Source organism: Rhinatrema bivittatum, chromosome 8 (genome assembly GCF_901001135.1).
Source record: "Rhinatrema bivittatum chromosome 8, aRhiBiv1.1, whole genome shotgun sequence".
In the NCBI taxonomy this organism is placed as follows: domain Eukaryota; kingdom Metazoa; phylum Chordata; class Amphibia; order Gymnophiona; family Rhinatrematidae; genus Rhinatrema; species Rhinatrema bivittatum.
Genome location: NC_042622.1, coordinates 105,156,085 through 105,183,518, shown reverse-complemented (window position 1 = coordinate 105,183,518; position 27,434 = coordinate 105,156,085). Strand labels below are relative to the sequence as shown.

At 45.7% G+C, this 27,434-nt stretch overlaps 1 protein-coding gene across 8 annotated transcripts in view; it reads left to right on the top strand.

Annotated features, from left to right (window-relative positions):
- RALGPS1 (Ral GEF with PH domain and SH3 binding motif 1) overlaps positions 1-27,434 on the top strand; it is a 965,034-nt gene that overhangs the window by 223,124 nt on the left and 714,476 nt on the right. For all 8 annotated transcript variants that reach the window (XM_029614240.1, XM_029614239.1, XM_029614238.1 and 5 more), the window contains one exon: positions 1,428-1,478. In XM_029614240.1, coding sequence (XP_029470100.1) covers positions 1,428-1,478 — 51 coding nt within the window. The remainder of the gene's footprint in view (positions 1-1,427; positions 1,479-27,434) is intronic.

Sequence of the window (27,434 nt, the reverse complement as noted above, 5' to 3'; positions counted from 1 at the left end):
AATGCACTCTCTACCTAGCTTGTTGCATTCTCTGCCTAACTCTATTTCCCCTCTAAAGATAAGATATTTCTGTTAGTAAGAACCCACAGTTTTCTATACATTATTACACCAAGCTCTGCCGCAGAGTTAGTGCTCCAGTGGGAGTGGAAAAATGAGAAGGAAATTGAGAAAAATGTAAGCAATCTTGAGGCGTAGTCAAGAATGTGTCAGCTAAGATTAATGCAAAAAAAAAACAACCCCAAAACCCAGCCCTAAAATACTCATGAATTTAGGTTGCAAAAACTCAGGAAAGAAGTATATGTGAGGGGTGAGACACTGACAGCCACAAAAATAGGAGAGGGATCTTTGAATAATAATATCTGATGATGTCGAGGTTGCCAAAACAGAGTGACAAGGTGGGAGGGAAAGACATTGGAATGCTGAGATTCTTCAAGAGAGAAAGAACCAGTAGAAAAGAAGTAAAAGGAAAGGATACCTCTGTAATTCTAAATCAGTAGTGAAATCTCACCTCAAGTATCATGTCGTATCATGGAGGCCTTATCTCCAGAGGGATATAGAAAGTATAGAGATTATGCATAATGTGTACCAAAAGCCCCGTGAAGAGAGACTTGGGATCTAATTGAGGCTGATGTGCAGCGCTTCTTAGCGGAATAAGTAGTACTTATCCAGCTAAGTGGTGGCAGCTGAATATCTGGTCCCATTCAGCTGCTGCCACATCGCCAGATCAGTGCTTTTATTTATTTGAAGGTTTTTCTATACTGCCCATACAAACAAGAATGCAGATCTAAGCTAAGTAGTTAACCAGATAAGTGGTGGGTGGGATGTGGGTATAACGGGATGGAGTTACTTATCCGGTTAACGAATCCAGATAAATGCCGATATTTGGCCTTATCTAGCTAAGTTAACTGGATAAGTTTGACCTGCTCAATAGTAGGTCTAAAGTTAGCCAGATAACTAGTAGGAACTTTTCTCGGTATATTCAGTGGCATAGCCATGCATAGCCATGCCACTGAATATCCCAGTGAGTTAGCTAGATAAGTCTTATACATAATGAGGTAGATTATACATAATGGGGTAGATATTCAAGGGAATCAGCCAGATAAAATTATCCAGCTGACTCACTTGAATATCTACCACATTATATATAATCATTATATATATCCTGAAGGAGAAGGGAATATTTTAATAATATTTTCTGCTATGTAACATATAATGGTAGAATATTTTTGGCTAAGTATGGTAAGATACAGCAAATGAAAATCTTCTATGTGCCCAAGGGCATAATTAGTAAATAGGAGCAATGGAGGTTTTCTTTTAATTGGAGGTTACAAATGTAACAAAATCTTGTAAAATAAATGAAACAGCTGGAGTTATTGTAGTTGTCTCCTTGTACTGATTGCTTTTTAATTTTGACTCTTGTGTTACAGAGCCAGATCACATTAATGGATATGCCAGTTTTTAAGGCTATACAGCCAGAGGTAGGTTTTCTCAAGGTTTATATAGCATGTTATATGTATGTCTGTTTTTTGGTTGGAAAAAGTACTGTATTGAATTGAGAAAAAAATATGGTCCATATTCAGAAGCATTTAGCTGCATAACCCAGAGGTTATCCAGCTAAAGGAATATTTGGGCACTTATCCAGCAAACATCTAGACAGACAACTTTTCATGCAGCTAAAATTTGATTGGCTAAGTTAAGGGCATCTGGGGGTGGAACTAGGAGGAGCTGAGTTAGCTGGCTAACTTATCGGCTAACTCTAGTCAGCCTTTAAGCCTGTCCTAAAGTTAGCCAGACAAAACTTATGTGACTAACTTTAAGATCGTCAGATATATCCAATGAGTGGCTATGCCGTTGAATATATAGGCTAAGTTAGCTGGATAAGTTTATCTGGTAAACTAACCAAGCCGCACAGCAGCTGAATATGGACCTCCTTGTTCCAACGAGAATATTTATTTGGTTCAGCATGTGTATGATGCCTAGTCTAGAGGACCTTACAAACAAAATTACATAGTAGTTGATGGTGCAAAATAAGGTAAAGAAGAAGATGACACATATCATGCAAGTTAGATTGAAAAGATGTGTTTTGAGACTTCTTTTGAAGGTAGTCAGCTGCAAGGTCTCAGAGATATCATGGGGAAGTTTGTTCTAGAGTTGAGGGGCCAGGAGAGAGAGGGCAGGGGAACTGAGATGATGATTGATTGGTGTGACGGAACTGCAAATGCAGTACAGCTAGATGGGTGGAAGCAATGAGATGGTCGCCGCATCTCAAAGATATAATTGTGATGGAGAAGGTACAGAGAAGGGCTACCAAAATGATAAGGGGAATGGAACAACTCCCCTATGAGGAAAGACTAAAGAGGTTAGGACTTTTCAGCTTGGAGAAGAGACGACTGAGGGGGGATATGATAGAGGTGTTTAAAATCATGAGAGGTCTAGAACGGGTAGATGTGAATCGGTTATTTACTCTTTCGGATAGTAGAAAGACTAGGGGACACTCCATGAAGTTAGCATGGGGCACATTTAAAACTAATCGGAGAAAGTTCTTTTTTACTCAACGCACAATTAAACTCTGGAATTTGTTGCCAGAGAATGTGGTTCGTGCAGTTAGTATAGCTGTGTTTAAAAAAGGATTGGATAAGTTCTTGGAGGAGAAGTCCATTACCTGCTATTAAGTTCACTTAGAGAATAGCCACTGCCATTAGCAATGGTTACATGGAATAGACTTAGTTTTTGGGTACTTGCCAGGTTCTTATGGCCTGGATTGGCCACTGTTGGAAACAGGATGCTGGGCTTGATGGACCCTTGGTCTGACCCAGTATGGCATTTTCTTATGTTCTTATGTTCTTAATGTGGTAGAGAGTATTGGCTGAATGGGAAAGAAAGAGAAGGCAGGGTAAGATCCATATAAATATTTACATATGATATCGTTAGTTTTCTTGGCAAGTGCAACATCTATTATATTGCCTTTGTTTTTGACCAGTAGTACTTTGTGTTTGTAAAATGTCTTATACTTTGAGACATTAAACTCAAGAAAGCAGTATATCAGCAGATCACATAACATAGTATATGATGGCAGATAAAGACCCAAATGGTCCATCTATTCTGCCCAGCAAATTGTTTAGGGTAATAATTGCTAGAGATGAGCTTCGTTTTTTTTCTACCAGGTCGTTTTTTGAGTCCGACACTTTGGGGTAAAGTTCGTTTTTCCTCCCCAAGACTTACTAACATCCCTGTGTTAGTAAGTCTTGTGATAAATGAATGCACATCTCTAATAATTGCCGCATCTTGCAGGTTACCTCCATGTCTTCTGTTAATTGTAGTACTGCCACTCTGTGCATGTTGCCCCCCAGGCAGAAATGTTACATTTAAATGTTATACCACCTGATTTCTTCATTTCCATCCTCTAGCCCTTAGGGATCCTCTGTGTTTATTCTATGCCCTATTGAATTCCATTACAATTCTTTTCCTCATTTCTTCCAAGAGAGCATTCTATGCATCCACTTTCTTTCCATGAAGAAATGTTCCTGACAGTTTTCCTAAGTCTACCTCCTTTAAGTTTCATATCATGACTCATTGTTCTACAGCTTCCTTTCCATCAGAAGAAGTTTGATTCTTGTGCATCATTTATACATTTAGGGGTGGATTTTAAAAGGCCTGCGCGCGTAAATCCAGAAGGATTTACGCGCGCAGGGCCCTCGCACGCCGGCGCGCGTAAAGCCCCGGGACGCGCGTAAGTCCCGGGGCTTTGGAAAAGGGGTGGGGAGGGGGCGTGTCGGGGGCGTTCCCGAAATGACGTGGCATTTCGGGGGTGTGCCGCAGTGTTTCGGGGGCGGGCCCGGGGGCGTGGCGCCGGTCCAGGGGCGTGGTCGAGGCCTCCGGACCAGCCCCCGGGACCGGAACCCGGAGCGGGGCTGCTGGATGGCGCGCGCAAAGTTACGCCTGCCTTCAGCAGGCGTAACTTTGCCGACAAAGGTAGGGGGGGGGGGGTGTTTAGATAGGGCCGGGGGGGTGGGTTAGGTAGGGGAAGGGAGGGCGAAGGAAAGTTCCCTCCGAGGCCGCTCCGAAATCGGAGCGGCCTCGGAGGGGAACAGGCAGCGCGCGCTGAACTCGGCGCGCGCAGGTTGCACAAATGTGCACCCCCTTGCGTGCGCCGACCCCAGATTTTATAAGAATCGCGCGGCTACGTGCGTATCTTATAAAATCCAGTGTACTTTTGTTCGCGCCTGGTACGTGAACAAAAGTACGCGATCGCATATTTTTTTAAGATCTACCCCTTAAAGTGTTTGCAAATTGCAGCTGATGAACATGCATTTGTTATAGTTAGGGCTTCTGATTTTAGGTTTTAACTGTTAAATCCTGGAAAAGCACTACTTCCCCTAATACTCTCTTATCCCTCCTTTGCCTACCCTGGATCCTCCATTTTGTGTTTGTACCTGTTTCACGCTAACGATTTCTCTGCTGCACAAATATATATATTTGATTCAGATGGAAAAAGGACCCAACAATCATACCTCTCCCGCAAAAATACTGATAAACACCAATGTTTGGTACCCTTAAGAAACAACTAATTAGGTGGAAAACAAACACTTAAATATACAATTTATAAATACTGAAAATCAGAAGCCCTAGTTATAATCATGATTATTTTAGCAGCAATGCAATCCCGCACACAAATTTCAGGAAAGTCAGTAATTTCATACATTGTCTTAATGCATTAAGTAAAGTTTCAAGTAGCATGTAGTTTTCAAAATTCTATTGTCATTTTGGAATTTTGGCTTTAGGGAACCTGATGTTTAAATGTTTTACATTGCATAACTACAACCTCCAGCATTTTGTTTAGCTTGGGTACATTTTAAGATAGTAACACACAGGACCTGATTTATCGTTGGGTGTTACAATGCCACTTGCGGTCAGGCCCGCAAGCGGCTTCTCACCTCTCCTTCTCTGCCTGCGCCATGCCGTTCAGGCCAGCACCTGACTGCTGCCTCTCTCTGCGGCTGAAGAGCCGCCTCTGATGCTGCTGTCCAGTGGGTAGGGCTGCCGCTCCTTCCCTCTTCGTGGCGGGAGTGCCACCGCCGTAGACTCCACCTTTTCCGGCATGGAGCCGCTGTTGGCACACTCCTCTTCATGGCCCTGATGCCGCTGCATGGCACTTTACTCCTTCGCAGTGAGGGGACTGCTGATGCCAACTTCTGCTTTCACCTCCTGGCTCCTCTAGGCGCGTGCGCGCCTCTGTACTTCATTTAAAGAGCCAGCGGCGGGAAAAGCCCCGTGGCCCCAACAGATGACCTCATCAGTCCTTGCCTTGTCCAGCCCTATAAAAGGGCTCAGTTTGTTCTCCTCAGGGCCTTCGCATCGAATCTTCATGGTCGTCCATGCTTCTTCTGTCCGGTCAAGGTCCTCCATGGTCTGCCTTTGTCTAGATGGTTCCGTGTTCCATGTTAGATGTTCCTGGTCTTCTTCGTTGGATGTTCCTGATGTTTCTTGTCTTGTTCCTCATTGGAGCTCCTTCATGGTCTCTCTGGTGACCTGATGTTCCATGTTCCTGATGTTCCAGTCCTGGTCCTGATGTTCCCGTCTCCGGCTCTTTGTCCTGCTTCCTGGTTTCCTGCTCATCCACCTTTCCTGGAGTGCCACCATCGTGATCCGTGACTAGCCCATGGGGGGGCTGTGTAGCGTGCCTCATGGCACAAGGCCTGTCTTCACATCTGCAGCGCAAGTCTCCAGTAGGCCCTTGCTTTTAATGCCGAGGTCTGTTCCTGAATCCGAGTTCTGAATCCTTGAATCCTGAGTCTTGACTCCTGTTCCCGGTCTTCAGAGTTGCTTGCTCCTGCTTCCATCCATGCCCTAGACTCAAGCCAGAACCTGCTCCGCTTCAGCGTGGTCCGCAACCAGCCACAGGCAGCTGTGTAGGGCGCGCCTTGGTGCAGGCCTTTTCTGACTCTTCGTCATGTTTCCAGTTCCAGGTCTTTATCATCTCGTCTGGAGTCTGCTTCGCTTCCGGCGTGGTCCGCCACCAGCCATGGGCGGCTGTGTAGGGCGTACTGCAGTGCAGTACTCACCCTGTACTAGTGCCTGAATCTCGAATCCTCATCTGAGTCTTCCAAGTTCCTCGAGTCCTCGCCTGAGTCTTCCAAGTTCCAGAGTTCCATGTCTCATCTTGTTCCTGCCCTCAGCCTCCATCTTTCCTCACGCACTCATCTTCCCAAGCAGCGGGTCCGGAAGGGCTACCGAGTGACTGGAGGGCTACTATTGAGACCAGCATTGTGTTGCTGGGTCTCATTTGTGCATGTAGGTCCAGTGGAGGTCTGAACCTACCTTGTTCCAGTTCCTGACTTCAGCTCGGCCCCGGACTCTCTCTTCATCTTTTCCCCGTGGGATCATCACTTAAGTCCTGCTGACTTCTGAAACCCAAGGGCTCAGCTTGCGGGGAAAGGGACTCTGCCCCAGCTTAGGGTATATCCACCAGCTGTCGATATGGGCTTAGTGGGTTTGCCTACCAGGCAGCACCAACCACACCATAGCACAAGAGACCACGTCCATTGCAGACAGTAGATAAATTTCACATTCAGGTTAAAGTGCTCTTCACTGAACAATTCTGCTTTGACTAGTTGTTATTTTTACCCTACTTTCCAAAGGAAAAAAGGGTTTATGGCCCAGGTGGCCAACATTAGTCCGCAAAAGTCACAAATAGGTCTGGTGTTTTAATATCCACAATGAATATGCATGAAATATATTGGTTTAATGAAGCCAGTACTTGAATATCTGTCACATACATTTTAATTATGGATATCTTGAAAACCAGATCTGTTTGTGGCTATTGGGATTGGAGCTGGCTACACCTTGCTTATAAGAACATAAGATTTGTCATACTGGGTCAGACCAAAGGTCCATCAAACTCAGTATTCTGTTGCCAACAGTGGCCAATCCAGCTCACAAGTACCTGGCAGGATCCCAAGAGGTAGATAGATTCCAAGCTGCTTATCCCAGGGATAAGAAGTGGATTTCTGCAACTCTACCTTAATAATGGTTTATGGACTTTTATTCCAGGAACTTGCTATCTGTGTGTGTGTGACCCTAACAACCTTTTTGTTTGGTATCCTATCCACCCTAAATTATTAGGACTTCACAGGGGGACATGTAAGATGCAAATTTTGTTTTGTATCCATACATATGCACAGATTGTGGATGTGCACACATTCATGTCATGAAAAGCAGGTGCCTTTCATTCTGGGTTTAACTTCCTGTTTTAATACAGAATGACATTTTCTGGGAGCTTCTAATTAGATTTTTAAAAATTCCCAAATTTTAAATCATATTTCTGCCATTTGAATACCTACTTTTCCTGTTCAATTGGGAAAATATTGTATATACTGAATAGTCTTAAGTATTTCTGTTGAAGATTGTTTTATTGATATATAATTATTTACATTTTGTAAATAATTTTTAAAATTCCAATTAGTTTAATATTCAGGCTTTGAAATGGTAGTATGTACGAGGTATGGGATGTGTTACACTTGGAGTTGGACCTTTGTCCTGGAGCAGTGGAGAATGGCTCCTTGGTAGGGACCAGGAAGCACCTGCCACCAGGGGGCGGAGCACAGGAGGAGACAGAGGCTAGGATGAGCTTCAACACTGGAAGCCTGCGGTCCCCCCGGGTGGAGCCTGTAGGGACCCGGGCCGCTTGGACTTAGGTGGGCCTCGCAGGGTCTCCCGGAGAGGTAGTAGAGAGGCGTGCCCACGAACAGCAAGGGAGTGCAGTCAGACACTAGGCTGTAGGTCTGGAAGAGCAAGGAAGGCCAGTACAGCATAGGCAATGACAAGGCAAGGGACAAAGCCAGAATCAGGAGATGTCGTCAATGGCTGCCGGGGTCAGAATCCGAGGATCAGTTCGAGGAGTAGTCAACGAAGCAGGGGTCAGGTTCCAGAGGTCAGACGAGGTCACAAGGCAGGCAGAGGTCAAGATCCAGGCAGCAAAGAGAATGGTCAAGGAGCAGGCCGAGGTCAGGACCAGAGAGACAGACAGAGGGTACTACCTGGGGAGACAGGACAGACAGACGTTGGAACAGAAGGACTCTGGACAAGGCTGTAACAGAAGGATGCTGGAACAGTGGGACGCTGGAACAAGACTGTGAATGCGGAAGCAAACTAGTACACTTACAGTTCCGACCCGATTGCCAAGGCAAGGAAGTGCAGGCAGGGACTTCCTTATATCGTACGTTCAATCAGGGCACGCCGCGGAGCTAGGACCTGCCCCTGGCCCTACAAGAGGCCGGGTGGTCCGTGCACGTGCATAGGGGCGTGGCCAATGCCACTGGGGACGCCAAACTTCGGTGTGAGGCCTGGTACGCAATGGAAGGCCCGGCGACCACCGCCGCGGGACGCTGAGGCCTGGAGGAGCTCGCAGCTGCCGCTGGGGAGGCCAACCCGTGACCTGCAGAAGAGCTAGCGAGGTGAGCAGGCCTGTGTGCGGATGGGGCGTGCAACAGGATGGGTGCACGTTAACTCTTCTTTGTATTGGACAGACTGGTCAGAAGCAAGAAATGAGCTTACATAAGATCACGTTTTTGACAACTTGCAGAAATTCCATTCTCTTGGGCTGTGATAGGACATTCTAAATGAAAATTCTCCTAGGTATTGTCTGGTCTTATTCCATTAGCAAATATGCTCTGCTGGAGTGTAGTCACTTCACTTACCTCTATGGTTGTTACAATGTTGCCGTTTAGGTGTGCCAAGTAAAATTAGGTTAATGTCGTCCCTTGGTCGCCAGTTTAAAACAATTTGAGAAAATGTACGCTCCATATATAGCACAGATCATGCATTTTTCTCCCTTTTTGGGGGGTTCCTGGTTCCTTTATCTGTCTGTGTGGTGTGAGGCAGCTGCTGTTTGGTAAGTCCCTTTCTCTCTAAAAACTTGTATGAGTTCACGTAAGATATCAATTTCCAGTTGAGGCATTTCCTGGAAGCTAGATGTAATGTTATCTCTTAGCATACCCTGTACTAGGTGTGTTTGTATAGAGCAAGGTACTGTTCTGTCCAGAAGTGCTTGTATTTTTTTTTTTATATTACCTTAGTCGGCCCTAGCCCTTGGTCCTTTTCTTTTCCCCTCTCCATATATAGTGGACTTACATGGCTGGTTTATGTTAAGTGTTCAACCTTTTCCTTTTCATTACTTGAACTTTGCCATTTTTCTTTTTCAAATAAGTTATTATATTTGATTATTATGTCATAAATTTAATAAAAAAGAAAGTAAAAAAGAAAAAGATATCAATTTCCACAAACGTCATGCCTGCTGTTTTCTCCACCTGGGTCCTGGTCTGCCTGAGCTCTCAGTTGGCACTGCCTGACCTTACACTCTCTCCGAATGGGTCCTGGCTTGCCTGAGCCCTGAATTGACACCAACGCCATTCCTTTCATTCTACACAGCCCTCACTGACATAGAGAGAATGGTGAGGGTAGGGGTGGAGAAGAGAACAAAAGCAACAAAAGCACTTTCATGCTGCATGCACCGTTTAGATGGACAGACAGAAGTCGTGAAGATTATAGACATGTTTCTTTCCTTCTGAAATTCACCTAAAATATTCTAGCAATGGTTTGGTTTGGATTTCCAACAGTTACTGCTCAGGGGAGTCACTCCAATAACAATGTGAGATCTGCATGTGTTAAGCAACTGACAGTATATGAAAAGTTTGCATATGTCCTGTTAATAGAGTGACTATAGAGCTCCATGTCCAAAGGCACAGGCTGAGCCAGTCCAGGCCTTACTCTCTTTTACTTGCCTAGACTTGTAGTTTGTTTCTTATGCAATTGGGGGTGAGGATGGGCGTTATAAAACCAGAGTGGTACACAAAACAATAAGTAATAAAATAAATATTTAAAATGTGTGGTAAGGTATTATAGATTTTATATCAATAAAGGCATATTTACAATAAAATCAAACATAAAATTAGCACAATGATGGATTCAGTACACCCGACATGGCCATGTTTCGACAAGATGTCTGCTTCAGGGGTGATTATATATTTGATCGTCCTTATTTCCTCCTAGCTAAGAGGAGAAGAAGCTGACCACTGGATCATAAACGAGCTTAAAAGTCACAAACCTAAAAACAGCTGTAAAAATTCCAAGGTACCCTAAGAGGAACCAGAAATGGCAAACTGAAAATGTTTCCTTATTTGCAAACAGAAATCCCAGCTCACAGTGGACAGTCTGCAGCACCGAGGATGGGCATTATAAAATCAGAACAGGTTCAGCCTGTCCCTTATTATATGTCCTGTTCTGTTCTGCAGTATGTAAGCTCTTCCCTGCATTTACTTCATTCAGTGAGATTTGGAAAATACATATACACTTACTGAAATACTCTAATTTAACAAGTACGATGGGCATGTAGCATTAAAGGATACTATAGTACATAGCAGCTTATAGCATGGAATCTTTGCGCATAAAACATAAATAGTGATGTCCTTTATCCTATTAAATCTTTGACATTGGAGCCTCTCACCACAGAAACTGAAATGAAGCCATTTGCAGAACCAAGGTGTTCATGGGCCTTGCCTAAGCGCACACACACGTGAATTTGACATGGGCACAGAGAAACTTGTGCTTCCCTCCATGTATTTTATGGCATGTTCACAGCTATGTCTGTGCCACACAGTGTAGGGTGCACCAAGAGGGAAAATCGAGGTCAGGGGGAAGGAGTGACTTAGGGAGCTGACGTTTTCCTGGAATCATTTGCTTATCCAAAAAGAGATGTCATGCACACACAATGCAGCTGCTGCAGTGAGACATTTTGTCTCCTTTCTCTTAACTAATTGCTTCTCTACTCCTTTTGATTACACAAAGTAATAAAGGAGACCAAAAGGTGAATTTTTAAACTCGCACGCGAGCGTCCATGTTATAAAATCCGCTACCCACACGCACATGCACGCCAGATTTTATATTGGCGCACGCAAGTGGGGGGGGGGGATTTTAGTACATGCGCACGGCAAAGGACTAGGCCTTTCCACAGTTCCCTCCCAGTCCGCTCCAATAAAGGATCAGACTGGGAGGGAATTTCCTAAACCTCCTAGCTAACCTGCCTCCCTTTTCCCCTATCCTCTCCGACCCCTAAAACCACTCTATCTTTTATTTTTTTTGTTTTTATACTTACCAGCTCTCTGGAGCAATGGTAGGTTGCACGGGCCGGCCCACTACCGGCATGTGCTTCAGCAGGACCGCGCCTACTGGTGCTGTCCTGGCCCGCCCCTTTTTCAGCACGCCGGTCTTTGGCGCGTACCAGGAGATATGTGCATGGTCGCGGGCCTTTGAAAATGCCCATGGCACGCTGCCTGGACATGCGCGTATCTCCCGGTTTACACATGCCGGCCACTTAAAATTAGCCCATTATTTTCTTTAAATGCTTTGTAAAATTAAAATCCAAGAACCCACCCCAGAAACGTAAAACAAGGTTTCCCAAACCTACCATGGTCACCCAGCAAGATTTCCACATTGAATATGCATGAAATAAATTTGCATATACTGAGTTTCCAATGTATGTAAATTAATCTTGTGCTTTTTCATTTTGCATATCCAAAAAAGGCAGCTACCAGGAACATGCATTTTCTTTTGTTGGATGCAGGGTCATTGCATAGGAGTGAATTTTCTAAGGAGTTATGCATGTAAAAGTAGCAAATATCATAGAAATTTTCAAAAACTCATTTACACACACAAAACGTTTTGAAAATTTGCTCCGTAATTTGTTTTTATTTTCTACTTATTTATGTGCTCATGACTAAGACTCTTTTTTTTAAATATTTCCCTCTCCACTAAAATAACTTTACTTTCATTTTACTTTAAAGGATGGGGGTGTTGTTTTAGTTTTCCACCCAATTGTATTGCCTTCCATGCTTCCACAACTCAGTCTGTGTTTGGTTTAGCGATTCCACTTTATTGCTGGAGAGATTTTAAAGAGGGTTATACAACCTTTTGAGGTGTTTCATATGTATATGTGTGGTATGTTCTTGCATAAACCTCTCAATCTCATGATTCTGTGATGACTGACATTTTGTGATTTCCAGTAGTTAAAGTGGAGAATTTCTGTTATTAATATTGTGGTGCCACAACCCTGCCCAGCTGCACCCTCCCCACCCTCTCCCTCACCTTCATCCTCTCAACTCCCATTGCCTCTTTCACGCTAAGAATTTGGCTCATATCAAGAACAAGGAGGAGCTTCTGTTTTTGGAGAATGACATGGCTGCTGTTTTTATTTCTTTTTATTTCAGTTTCTCATCATAATAAACTGGGTAATTTTATATATAACCGTAACCTCTGCTGGCAGGGGCATACGGGGTTCTTGGGGCCATACTCCACGCTTCACCTCTCTCACAAAGTTCTCTTGGGCTTCAGGGCAGGGTTCTTTTCTGGCGTGGGAGAGGGGAGGAATCTCTCCTCCAACACCAGCAGGTATGAATCTGTGTCTCAAACCTGGGAGAGGTACGAGTTCTCTTTCACTAGTAAAGGATGTCAGTACCAACAAAAATTCTGTCGGCTCAAATTGAGTGTCCAAAATGAATCTTTACTGTAAAAGTTCTTCCATGGATAGATGGGATTGTTCACATCAGGGTAGATTTTAAAAGAAGCGCGCGCGGCCTACATGTGCGTGCGCTACCTGGCGTGCACACATGTACGCCTGATTTTATAACATGCGCGCGCATGTTATAAAATCGGGGGTTGGCACGCGCAAGCGGGTGCACAGTTATGCACCTTGCGCGCATCGAGCCGCGCTGCCTTCCCCCGTTCCCTCCCCCCTAGTCTGACCTTCCCACCCCTTCCCCTAACCTTTCCCCCCCATCCCTACTCTAACTCCCCCCGTCCTTTGTCTTACCTTTTAGGCAGGCGCAAGTTGCGTGCACCGGCTGGCTACTGGCACGTGATCCTCCGACACAGCGGCAATGGCCGCTCTGTTAGAGGCCTCTAGCCCTGCTCCGCCTCTGGACTGCTCCTCCCCGCCTCCGCCATGCCCCTGCCTCTTTTATTTATTTATTTATTTAAATTCTTTTAATATACCGATGCTCAAGACCAAGTCTTATCGTACCATATCTTTTGTAAAGCCCCGGGACTTACACACGTCACCGGACCTTTTTAAAATAGGCCTGGCGCGCATAACCTTTTTAAAATCCGGCCCATCACTTCTTGGCATAAAGCTGGAATTTACAGGTCTCACTCTTTTCTCTATCAGTGCAAGGGTTTCTCCACAGCAGGGCAAGGGAAATTCTCTGCCTCCAGGCCTTGGAAAAGTAAGATTCCCAAGTGAACTGTTGAAGGAATATTGTGGGTTCTTTTGTAGTGTCTGTGGGAAGGTGCAAGAACAAAGTCTGCATATAACAACAAAGGAACTGCCTGACTAGTCCTCCGAGTCACAACTGGCCCATGTGGAAGAAGAAAAACACAGAGCCATGGTCATATACAACTTCATCCTTGCAGACAGCTTTACAGAATGGGCTCTCGCCCCATAGTAGCAAGTTCCTTGGATTCCATTATAAGCTGTGCTGGCCCTTCAAAAGGCTCCACTCCAGGCTGCACTGGCCCTTCAAAAGGCTCCACTCCAGGCTGCACTGGCCCTTCCAAAGGCCCCACTCCAGGCTGCACTGGCCCTTCCAAAGGCCCCACTCCAGGCTGCACTGGCCCTTCCAAAGGCCCCACTCCAGGCTGCACTGGCCCTTCAAAAGGCTCCACTCCAGGCTGCACTGGCCCTTCCAAAGGCCCAGATCCAGGCTGCACTGGCCCTTCCAAAGGCCCAGATCCAGGCTGCACTGGCCCTTCCAAAGGCCCCACTCCAGGCTGCACTGGCCCTTCCAGAGGCGCTGCTCTAGGTTGCACTGGCTTTCCAGAGGCTCCAATAGGGACAGCTCCAGCAACACCAGCAAGCCCCCTCCAGGCTGTGACAGCAAATCCAAAGACTCCATTCTGGGTGCTACCAGCCACTCCAGCAATTCTGCACCAGCTACTTGAGTGACTTCAACATTTTCATAGAATCTTACACTGAGTCCTGGGAACCCATGTAAGTAATTCCCGGACCGTTGCAATTGGGGGAAAGGGAGCTCCTTGAGTTCATGAAACAGTGCTGCTTCCTGTTCCAGAAATTTCCTCAGGACTACGCCAGTGATGAGGCTAAGGTGGCCCTGCTGATTAGTCTGCTATCTAGAAAGGTTATAAGCTGAGCTTTCCCCTTGCTTTACCATGACAGCCCTCTTTCTGAAGTCTTCCCAGAGTTTGTGGAGGCCTTGGCTCAAAGATTTGAGGTCCTGATATGGGGAAATTTCTGCCTATGTAACCAGCTTCTTTTTTTTGCCTTGTCTAAACTTGTACCTAGAAGAAACACTCCTAGTTCAGTGTAGCCAGCCTTTGGTTTTGCCTTGTTTAGAACTGTGCCCAGTAACCGTGCTACGTTTTCTCCGTCTTCAGTTACATAATCAACCTCAGTTTTTGCCTTGTGTGAACTTGTACCTAAAGACTGCACTCATCTCCTTCTTGCCTCTGAAAAAGGACCACCTCCTTGTCATTCAGCAAGATTCCATGTCTGAACCTAGGGTCCTAAAATCCTCAGAACTGGCACTTAGGAAGTTACCCTGAATAATATTCTAACTCAGGCTTCTCAGAAGACCCCCCCCTCCCCGTCCCATCCCTTGCTGCATTTGGAGGTGGCCAAAGTTCTCCCATACCCATTACAGGTTCCACCCCCAACCTATTACCTTTGATAAAAATAGCCCCCTACCTAGGAGTCAGCTGCACATGGCCCATCCTAGCCAACCTTCCTGACCCCTCCCCACACTTACCAAATCTGCCTTGGTGGTCTAGTGAGGGCCTGAAGCGACCCTCTGCTCCAGGTCCCAGTGGCCACCATTTTCCAAAATGGCATCAGATGACTCTTTGCCTCTATCATGTAACAGGGGGCTACCAGTGCAGAAATCTTGGTCTAGGCCAAGGCTCAGCCTATGTCGAGGCTTGACCCAGAGGCTGGGTCCTGAAACCTCAACCTCGGCCCAGGCCCAAGATCTGGGTCCATCCATGATGCCAGGTCCCATTACCTTGGTATCAACTTAAGCCCAGGCCTAACACCAGGGCTTGGCCTGGAGGCTGGGTGCCGACACCATTGCTGTGGACTAGGCCCAGGATCAGACTTGACACCAGAGCTTGGCTTAGAGTCCAGTTCCCAAAGCCAAACCCAAGGCCTAAGCCCAACAGGGGTTCTGGACTGGAGAATGGCTCCTGAGGCCCAGACGAGACTCTAGGGTCCAGCCAGGAGGCTGGGTCCCTTTGCTAGGGCCTCAGCCAAGACCCAGGCCTGATGTCGGGACCCAGCCTCCGGGCCAAGATCTGGCATCAGGCCAGCACCTAGGCCAAGGCCTCAGCAATGGGTCCTGGTCTCTGGGCCAGGTCCTGGTTTTGGGCATGGGCCTAAGCCTAGGCCAAGGCCTCAGCATCATGATCTAGTCTTTCGATCGGCCCCCGGTATCAGTCCTGGGCTTGGGCTTATATCTCATTCTCAGGATCCTACCTCCAGGCCGGGCCCCAGCATCAAGCCTGGGCCTGGGCCTAAGTTTTGGCTTCAGGACCTGGCCTCCTGTCCAGTTCCCATCATTGGGTCTGGCATAGGCCAAAGCCTCAGCTTTGGGACCCAGCCTGGGCCTAGACCTTAGCCGCTTTCTGGCACCCCGGGTCTGGGCTGAGCCCTGGTATCGGGCTTGGGTTTAGGTTGATGCTGAGGCAATAGGCCCAGCCTCATGGATGAGTCCTGATCTTTGGCCTGGGCCTGGACCTGGACCTGGGCTTGGGCTGAGGCTGAGGCATTGGGACCTGGTATCTAAGACAGGCTGTGGCATCAGGCCTGGGCCTCTGCACTGTTAGCTCCTGTCACAAAATAGGGACAAAAAGTCAGCCAGTGCCATTTTGGAAAATGGCAGTCACTAGGTCCTGGAGCAGGGAGTTGCTCTGGGACCCAACTAGGCCACCAGGGCAAATTTGGTAAATGGGGAAAGAGGAGGGTGGGCTACTCTTGGGTGTGGCCATGTGTGTGGCCATGTTGACGTGACCCCCCCACAGACAAGGAAAATGGAGACTGGGAATGTTCCTGGCCTTTGCAAGTTTTGGGGGAGGTGAGGGAGATGGGATGCAGGTGGCTCTGGGGAGGCCCCATTAAATTTTTTTTTAAATGTTTATTTCAACCTGCGAGCCGCAGGCCCATTTTAAATTTTTTACTTTTTTTTAACTTTTGGGGCCTCCGACGTAATATCGCCATGATATTAAGTTGGAGGGTGCACAGAAAAGCAGTTTTTACTGCTTTTCTGTGAACTTTCTGTGCACTTCCCCGGCGCCGGCAGAAATTAATGCCTACCTTTGGGTTATTTCATTTCTGCAAACTAGAAAAAGAATATAAATGCTAAATGAAATGATATTTGGGGGGAACCCTCAAAACTAACCCCCCTTCCCCCCAAACATTTTTTTCCCTGCACATCTTCCGTAAATACATGTGACCAATTTTCAAGTCAGATGAAAGGAGTGCAACTCTCAAAAACTAGTTAGATGTATTAAGTTAGTTCAATGAAAAAGTCTCACCTACATTATGATCTTTATTTTTAAGTAAATATAGTCCAAAATCTTTTAGATCTTTTTGTGTGCCGGTATAAATTTGTATTTGAGGAACCAGGCAGTTGGATGACTGTGTGACATCCTATTATTTCAGTAAGAGAAAGACTTTTATGAAAATTGTATCCTTTGTAACTCATGCAGTATTACAACCATGCCAAAGCAATTAACAATGCTCTTCTTTAATCATTAAAAATGTAGTTTTATATTATTATTGTTTTAAATTTCTTTCATTAGTTTTCTTGTATTATTATATACTCTGGAGAGCAAGCATCTTTGAAAGTCATAAATAACATAGCACAACCCTTAATCTGATTGGTTTATACACTATATGACGTTGTATAGATAATTTTGTAACTGTCATACAAATATGGACTACTGTAAAGTAGCAGTTAAAAGAAATTTAAAATTATTGATATAAAATATAGTTGTATAATTAGGTAACTAAATGGGTACCTTTGAAAATTTATTAGGGAAGAATTGACTATTTTCAGTAAGCACCTAAAAAGTGGATCACCAAGGAAGTGGAGTTAGAGTGGGGAAAAAAAGACAGACAACTAGTGTTGAATTTTAGCCACCTAACTCAGGCACCTAAATCTAAGAGGTTGATTTTAAAAGTGTTGCTTATGTAAAGCCAGCCACATATGTGCGTATGTGGGCCATGCGTGAACAACGCACATTTTAAGAAGCTGGGAAGGATGTGCATACATGCATGTACATGCGCCCAGAATAAGGAGGTAGAAAAGGGGCAGGTCATGGGTGTTTCCAAGACTGACACATGTAATCCCAAATTTTACATAGGCAACACATGTATAAGAGCATAAGAACATGCCATACTGGGTCAGAACAAGGGTCCATGAAGCCCAGCATCCTGTTTCCGACAGTGGCCAATCCAGGCCATAAGAATCTGGCAAGTACCCAAAAACTAAATCTATTCCATGTTACTGTTGCTAGTAATAGCAGTGGCTAATTTCTAAGTCAACTTAATAGCAGGTAATGGACTTCTCCTCCAAGAACCTATTCAGTCCTTTTTTAAACACAGCTACACCAACTGCACTAACCACATCCTCTGGCAACAAATTCCAGAGCGTAATTGTGCGTTGAGTGAAAAATAACTTTCTCCGATTAGTTTTAAATGTGCCACATGCTAACTTCATGGAGTGTCCCCCAGTCTTTCTATTATCCGAAAGAGTAAATAACCGATTCACATCTACCCGTTCTAGACCTCTCATGATTTTAAACACCTCTATCTTATCCCCACTCAACAGTCTCTTCTCCAAGCTGAAGAGTCCTAACCTCTTTAGTCTTTCCTCATAGGGGGAGCTGTTCCATTCCCCTTATCATTTTGGTAGCCCTTCTCTGTACCTTCTCCATCGCAATTATATTTTTTTGAGATGCAGCAACTAGAATTGTACACAGTATTCAAGGTGCAGTCTCACCATGGAGATATACAGAGGCATTATGACATTTTCCGTTTTATTCACCATTCCCTTTCTAATAATTCCCAACATTCTGTTTGCTTTTTTGACTGCCGCAGGACACTGAACCAACAATTTCAATGTGTTATCCACTATGACGCCTAGATCTCTTTCTTGGGTAGTAGCACCTAATATGGAACTTAACATTGTGTAACTATAGCATAGGTTATTTTTCCCTATATGCATCACCTTGCACTTATCCACATTAAATTTCATCTGCCATTTGGATGCCCAATTTTCCAGTCTCACAAGGTCTTCCTGCAATTTATCACAATCTGCTTGAGATTTAACTACTCTGAACAATTTTGTATCATCTGCAAATTTGATTACCTCACTCGTCGTATTTCTTTCCAGATCATTTATAAATATATTGAAAAGTAAGGGTCCCAATACAGATCCCTGAGGCACTCCACTGCCCACTCCCTTCCACTGAGAAAATTGTCCATTTAATCCTACTCTCTGTTTCCTGTCTTTTAGCCAGTTTGTAATCCATGAATGGACATCACCACCTATCCCATGACTTTTTACTTTTCCTAGAAGCCTCTTATGAGGAACTTTGTCAAACACTTTCTGAAAATCCAAGTACACTACATCTACCGGTTCACCTTTATCCACATGTTTATTAACTCCTTCAAAAAAGTGAAGCAGATTTGTGAGGCAAGACTTGCCTTGGATAAAGCCATGCTGACTTTATTCCATTAAACCATGTCTTTCTATATGTTCTGTGATTTTGATGTATAGAACACTTTCCACTATTTTTCCTGGCACTGAAGTCAGGCTAACAGGTATGTAGTTTCCCGGACCGCCCCTGGAGCCCTTTTTAAATATTGGTGTTACATTAGCTATCCTCCAGTCTTCAGGTACAATGGATAATTTTAATCATAGGTTACAAATTTTTACTAATAGGTCTGAAATTTCATTTTTGAGTTACTTCAGAACTGGGGTGTATACCATCCGGTCCAGGTGATTTACTACTCTTCAGTTTGTCAATCTGAATACCTCTGAATGTGTCTGTATCCCCCTTAACCCCAACCCACCTCCTGAAAACCCACCCCGATTCAAAGTGCCCCTCTGGAGTGGTACAGGATGTCAGATTAACAGCGCATTTGCTACAGAGTGCAGGGAACTTGCCTTAACCACTTTCGAAATACTGAAAGTGTATAGTTTTCTACTAAGGGGGTCCAATTCCCAACCAGGCAGCCCCAAGCTAAAGATTGTCTTAACCGGTTTAAGGATACTGAAGCCTAAAACTGTGAGCTCTCTCACACAGCAAAAGAAAGCTTTCTCCTAAAACAGCATAAGGGGCTCAAAATACGCTCTCCTCTTTCCTTTGTTTAATACTGTCAAAGGTTTCAAAGACGTAACTCCAAAAAAATGAATCTCTTCAAGAAAGCAGAATGTCATATTCTCAGAGCTGTAAAATTATGGTAAGTAAATTATTTTCCTGACAATGAGAGAAAGTTAATTGAATCTTTGTATTTATTAATTTTTCAGATTCCAGTAGAACTAATTACATATGCTTTCCATTTTTCTTTTGTTTCTAAAAAGCAAAACACATGTTTTTGGGGAAAAAAAAAGCTAAAGGAACTGGAGCAGCTGTGGGTACCAGTAGGAAAGAGGGTAGGCTGATCCAGCTGCAGAAGTTCTAAGGCAGAGAAGGCAACAAATATTTAAAGATTTAAGAATGTTTTGGTGGTTGGACTGTACATATGGAACTTTCCAATTTTAATTTTGCTTTTGTTCATGATTTTCTTTTTTTTATATATTAGGTGAGAATAATCCCATAGGAACTAGCTGTATTACACACAATAATGCATGACACCTATAGTAACGCCTATCAAGGTCTTCATAGTAGTTACCTTTTCTGGGTAGCTCGTAGTATGTCCTCATGCAGGAGGCCCTCTTTTTCTTTATTAAATTGGTAATGATGTTGAAATGCCCCAAAAGCCTTATCGGCATACTGGATTCATACAGCATGCCACTGTCCTCTATGACAGAAAGGCACACAATGGGGTCTGTGCAATAAAATTTGTTGTAAAAAGGTTTAGTGTGTAACTCAGCAAAAATGTTTACGTTCTTGTTAAAATGGGACTTAACAGTTTAACAATTGTATTTATTACCTTCTACAAAATATATCTCATAGCATGTTAAAATATTAAAAAGCATCAATCAGTCATTTCACTGATCAAAAAAGGTCAATTTAAGAACATAAGAAACATAAGAACATAAGAAATTGCCATGCTGGGTCAGACCAAGGGTCCATCAAGCCCAGCATCCTGTTTCCAACAGAGGCCAAAACCAGGCCACAAGAACCTGGCAATTACCCAAACACTAAGAAGAACCCATGCTACTGATGCAATTAATAGCAGTGGCTATTCCCTAAGTAAAATTGATTAATAGCCATTAATGGACTTCTCCTCCAAGAACTTATCCAAACCTTTTTTGAACCCAGCTACACTAACTGCACTAACCACATCCTCTGGCAACAAATTCCAGAGCTTTATTGTGCGTTGAGTGAAAAAGAATTTTCTCCGATTAGTCTTAAATGTGCTACTTGCTAACTTCATGGAATGCCCCCTAGTCCTTCTATTATTCAAAAGTGTAAATAACTGAATCACATCTACTCATTCAAGACCTCTCATGATCTTAAAGACCTCTATCATATCCCCCCTCAGCCGTCTCTTCTCCAAGCTGAACAGCCCTAACCTCTTCAGCCTTTCCTCATAGGGGAGCTGTTCCATCCCCTTTATCATTTTGGTTGCCCTTCTCTGTACGTTCTCCATCGCAACTATATCTTTTTTGAGATGCGGCGACAGAATTGTACACACTATTCAATGTGCAGTCTCACCATGGAGCGATACAGAGGCATTATGACATTTTCCGTTCTATTAACCATTCCCTTCCTAATAATTCCTAACATTCTATTTGCTTTTTTGACTGCTGCAGCACACTGAGCCGATGATTTTAAAGTATTATCCACTATGATGCCTAGATCTTTTTCCTGGGTGGTAGCTCCTAATATGGAACCTAACATTGTGTAACTACAGCATGGGTTATTTTTCCCTATATGCAACACCTTGCACTTGTCCACATTAAATTTCATCTGCCATTTGGATGCCCAATCTTCCAGTCTTGCAAGGTCCTCCTGTAATGTATCACAATCCGCTTGTGATTTAACTACTCTGAATAATTTTGTATCATCCGCAAATTTGATAACCTCACTCGTCATATTCCTTTCCCGATCATCTACCTTATAAATGTCCTGTGACCGACGGCCCGCAGATGCGCAGTAGAGCGCAGCTCTACTGCGCATGTGCGGGCAAGGATGTCGATCAGAAAAAAAAAAATGGCGGTGGGGCCGCAGGAGCGGGAGGAGAAGCAGCGGCGCCGCGCGCGCGCGCGCGGTGCCGCTGCTTCTCCTCCCCAGATCTGCCGGCAGATCTCGGGGGGGGGGTGTCACTCCCGCGCCCCCCCCACCGAGATCTGCCGGCAGATCTCGGGGGGGGGGGGGTGTCACTCCCGCGCCCCCCCCCCCCCGAGATCTGCCGGCAGGAGCGGGAGGAGTTAGTGGAGCCGGGTGAGGGTTGCGGGAAGTCGCGCTTACGGCGCCGGGAGGAAATGGAGGTGGGTGAAGGGAGGGAGGGAGGGAGAGGGGGGCTGAGTGAGTGGAAGGGAGGGAGGGAGAGGGGGACTGAGTGAGTGGGAGGGAGGGAGAGGGGGGACTGAGTGGGAGGGAGAGGGGGGGACTGAGTGAGAGGAGAGGGAGGGTGGAGAGGAGTGGGTGGGGGAGGGGGGTGGTGAAGAGTGAGGGGAGAGAGAATGAGGGGGAGGTGAGGGACAGAGGGATGTAGCCCGTTTTAACGGGCTTTACGGCTTGTTTATATATATACAAGCCGTTAAGCCCGTTAAAACGGGCTACATCCCTCTGTCTCTCACCTCCCCCTCATTCTCTCTCCCCTCCACCCCCTCCCCCCCTCCCTCTCACCCACTCCTCCCACTCCTCCCTCTCCTCCCACTCAGTCCCTCCCTCCCACTCAGTCTCACTCCCTCCCTCCCCCCTCTCTCCCTCCCTCTCACTCTCCCTCAGTCCCACTCCCTCCCTCCCTCCCTCAGTCCCACTCCCTCCCTCCCCCCTCTCTCCCTCCCTCTCACTCTCCCTCAGTCCCACTCCCTCCCTCCCTCAGTCCCACTCCCTCTCTCTCCTCCCCTCTCACTCAGTCCCTCACTCTCTCTGTCAGTCCCTCCCTCTCTCTCTCCTCCCTCGCTGCCACCGCAGTTAAAAAGGGCTACATCCCTCTGTCTCTCACCTCCCCCTCATTCTCTCTCCCCTCCACCCCCTACCTCCCACCCACTCCTCCCTCTCCTCTCACTCAGTCCCTCCCTCCCACTCAGTCTCACTCCCTCCCCCCCTCTCCCTCCCTCTCACTCTCCCTCTCCCCCCCTCCTCTCACTCTGTCTCCCTCCCTCTCACTCTGTCCCACTCCTTCCCTCTGTCCCCCTCCCCTCCCTCTATGTCCCACTCCCTCCCTCAGTCCCACTCCCTCTCTATCTCCCTCCCTCCCACTCACTCAGTCCCACTCCCTCTCTCCCTCTCACTCAGTCCCACTCCCTCTCTCTCCTCCCCTCTCACTCAGTCCCTCCCTCTCTCTGTCCTCCCTCGCTGCCGCCGCCGCCGCTGCCACCCGCCGCCACCGGACGCCACTGCCACCCAACGCCGCCGCTGCTGGACGCCGCCATGCCGCTGCCCGCCGCCGCCGCTACCACCGGACGCCGCCGCCGCCACCCAATGCCGCCGCCGCTGCCTCCCGCCGCCGCCGCTACCACCGGACGCCGCCACCACCCAACGCCGCCGCTGGATGCCGCCATGCCGCTGCCACCCGCCGCCGCTACCACCGGACGCCGCCACCCAACGCCGCTGCCGCTGCCACTGGACGCCGCCATTGTTTTTTCTTTTTTTCTGACGCTGGCTCAGACTGACGTGCTCGCCCGCACATGCGCGGTAGAGCTGGTCTCTACTGCGCATTTGCGGCACGTCGGTCAAGCTTCGTTTATTAGTATAGATTGAAAAGCACCGGTCCAAGTACAGATCCCTGAGGAACTCCACTGTTTACCCTTTTCCACTGAGAAAATTGACCATTTAATCCTACTCTCTGTTTCCTGTCCTTTAACCAGTTTGTAATCCACGAAAGGACATCGCCTCCTATCCCATGACATTTTAGTTTTCATAGAAGCCTCTCATGAAGGACTTTGTCAAATGCCTTCTGAAAATCCAAATAGACTACATCTACCGGTTCACCATTATCCACATGTTTATTAACCCCTTCAAAAAAATGAAGCAGATTTAGTAGGCAAGACTTCCCTTGGGGAAATCCATGTTGACTGTGCCCCATTAAATCATGTCTTTCTATATGCTCTACGATTTTGATCTTGAGAATAGTTTCCACTATTTTTCCCGGCACTGAAGTCAGGCTCACTGGTCTATAGTTACCCGGATCACCCCTGGAGCCTTTTTTAAATATTGGGGTTACATTGGCCACCCTCCAGTCTTCAGGTACAATGGATGATTTTAATGATAGGTTACAAATTTTAACTAATAGATCAGAAATTTCATTTTTGAGTTCTTCAGAACTCTAGGATGCATACCATCCGGTCCAGGTGATTTGCTACTCTTTAGTTTGTCACTACATCTTTAGTTGTTACTACATCTTGTCACTACTCTTTAGTTGTTACTACATGTTGTCACTACTCTTTAGTTGTTACTACATCTTCCAGGTTTCACAGTGATTTCATTCAGTTCGTCTGACTCATCACCCCTGAAAACCATCTCTGGAAGTGGTATCTCCCCAACATCCTCATTAGTAAACACGGAGGCAAAGAATTCATTTAGTCTTTCTGCAATGGCCTTATCTTCCCTAAGAGCCCCTTTAACCCCTCTGTCATCTAATAGTCCAACCGACTCCCTCACAGGTTTCTTGCTTTGGATATATTTTAAAATGTTTTTATTATGAGTTTTTGCCTCTGTGGCCAACTTCATTTCAAATTCTGTCTTCGCCTGTCTTATCGGTGTTTTACACTTACCTTGACAATGCTTAAAACACTAATAAAATAGACATGTCATAAACAGGTCACTAAAAAAACCATCCCTGAGAAACTGGTAAACTACTAACTAAAAATATAATAAATGAGACACACAAAACTGAGGTGGAACTGGAGGAGCTGAACTACAAACAGGTATTTTTTCAGGCTTGAATTCAAATGCTGAGACTTTATTTTAAAGGAGGATATTTTTCTTTTGTTTATTTTTGAAAATGGGATATTTTGCATTGCTTCTTTGTTTATTAGGTGTTATTATTGCTTAGGTTTAGAAAGGAACAGTTGAAGGGAAAGGGATCCCTCCCCTTACCTTCTATTCTAACTTTAGAGCCTAACCTACTAATTAGGGGGTTGGATTACACAGAAAAACTAGAAAATTGATTGGCAGAGAAATACAAGGAAATAATTTAGATAAATGTAGTCATTTATGAAATCAGGAGGAGCTTATTTAGTAATACCATAGTAAATCCATCAGATATAACTATTTTTAATTCATTTGATCTGTAGTAGTTAAGGCAACAGAATTCTGTATAGAATACACATTTAGGGGTATATTTTCAAAGGGTTACGCCAGAGGCAGGCGTAAAATCGAAAACAAAGTTAGGGGGGATTTAGGTAGGGCTGGGGGCGGGTTAGATAGGGGAAGGGAGGGGAAGGTGGGGGGGGGGAGCGGAGGGAATGGGGAAAACCATTGGTGCTCCCCTAGGGCTCGGCACGTGCAAGGTGCACAAGTGTGCATCCCCTTGCGCGCGCTGACCCTGGATTTTATAACATGCACGCAGCTGTGCGCGTGCATGTTATAAAATCGGGCATAGATTTGTGCACGCTGGGTTGCGCCCTCAAATCTATGCCCGCGTGTAGGTTTGAATATCTGGCCCTTAATAGCTAAGATAATAATTTTAAAATGAGCGCACATGCACCCATACACATGCATATCGGTTTGCGAGTGAATATATGCTGAAATTTTAAATCATACATGCATGTGTTTTAAAATACACCAACTGTGCATAAGTACGCTCCTAATTTTAAGAGATTATTTAATTAATTAATTGATTAATTTAGGCATTTTATATACGTCGTTACAAAAGAAGATCACAGTGGTTTACAAAGTCTGCATTAAAATTCTTGGTTGACATTCACTTACTTTGTCAACATTCCTATTCTTGGTCACCATTATAGCAAATGTATATTCTAGGTCATATCCATACATGTTCTAAGTCAGCATGTCAACACATCAGCAAATATGTAATCTAGTACCTATTCATACATTTTCTAGGTCAACACAGCAGCAAATACAAATTCTAATTCTACTAACAATACAATTGCCATCATTCGGTCCTTATTGATCACTCTGATTACATTACATTGAAGTTATTAGCATACTGGTATTTTACATTAAATCATATGTATTTCTAAAGAGCCATGTTTTTAGCTCACGCTTGAAAATTTTTATTTCTGTTATTTCACATAATGACTCTGGCAAACAGTTCCATAACTGGAGTCCTGCTATGGAGAACATTCTTTCTCTTATTTGCTTTTGGTGTGTGTTCTGAATAGAAGGTTATTTTAGAAGTCCTTTGTTTTGTGATCTTAACGTTCTCTGTGGTGTGTAATGTTGAAGTGTCCCTCCTAATAAGCATGGGTTAATATTGTTGATGATATTGAAAATTAGAATTAATTCTTTATAATGAATTCTGGATTGTACAGGAAGCCAATGCAGAGCTATCAGCGAGGGAGTAATGTGGTCAGATTTCCTTGTCCCTAGTAGGGATGTGAATCGGGCTTCTAACGATTGAAAATATCGTACGATATTTTCAAAATCGTCAGAAATCGGGGGCTCCCCCAAAACGATAGGAAAACCCCACGAAATTGTTCGTGGGGGTTCTCTTATCGTTTTGGGGGAGGGAGGGAAAAACGGCACACAAAAATAACCCCTAAACCCACCCCGACCCTTTAAAACTAATCCCTTAGCTTCCCCCACCCTCCCGACCCCCAAAAAAACTTTTTACAGGTACCTGGTGGTCCAGTGGGGGTCCTGGGAGCGATCTCCCGCTCCTGGGCCATCGGCTGCCACTAATCAAAATGCCGCCGATGGCCCTTTGCCCTTACCATGTGACAGGGTATCCGTGCCATTGGCCAGCCCCTGTCACATGAAGGGAGCACTGGATGGCCGGCGCCATTGTTTTTTCAAGTATTTCTGGTTCTATTTTTATTTTATGTATGTGAAAGATTGATAATGATGTGAGTTTTTTTGCTGTGTTGTGAGGAGAGTTACTTCAGCTTTAATTAGGTGGTAATCAGACCATGGCAATATATTGGTGAAAATTAGGACAAGGATGTGTCCTGCTTTATGGTTGGGGTTGGTTACAAATTGTGACCAACCCATTGCTTACACCCCGTGACGCCAAACGTCGTGACGTCACGTCTTCAGCGGCCAATTGCACGATTTTCCCGTGCAGGCGGCCATCTTTACTTTGCCACCTACCTGCCTGCGCGATCGAACATGCTGCCGCTGCTGGCTCCCCGGATCTCGCTGCCACCCCCGGACCCCGCCGCTCCCGGATCCTGCTGCCGCCCCCCCGCTGCCGCCCCCCCCCCCCGCTGCCGCTGCCCCGGACCCCCCGGACCCCGCTGCTGCCTACCCGCCGCTCCCGGATCCTGCTGCCGCCCCCCCCCCCGCTGCCGACCCGCCCGTGCGATTTTGGCGATTTTGGCGATTTTGGAAGGGAGAAGGGACTACCGGATGCCGCTGATGGCTGCCCGCCGCCCACCGGCCGCCTGGACCCACGGCCCTCCGACAGGTATTTAAAATTGTTTTATTTTTTATATAACACACAGGTTTTTTGTTTTTTACACTTTTTACACTTACCATAGCAGGCCCGAGCCTTGCTACTTTTTCGTTTGTTTTTTTTTGCCCTGGTCCCGTCCGGTCTCCTGCAGCCCTGTCCGGTCCGGACGGGGCTGCAGGAGACCGGACGGGACCAGGGCGGGTAAGCAATGTTTTTACCCTACACTACACTACACTAACTCCTACTAGGGGGAGGCGGTAAACTAGCAGGTTAAGGCCGCGGCAGAACAGCGGGTTACGGAGGAGATAATATCAGCGCCCGTTACAGTATCGCAGGGGAATAGCTAATTCCTTCATTATACAGCTTTTTCGTTCATTTACATGCCGGGTGCGGAAAGGGTTATGCGTCTGTTTTCAGAAGCGATACGGACGCGTGAAACTGGACACTGTAT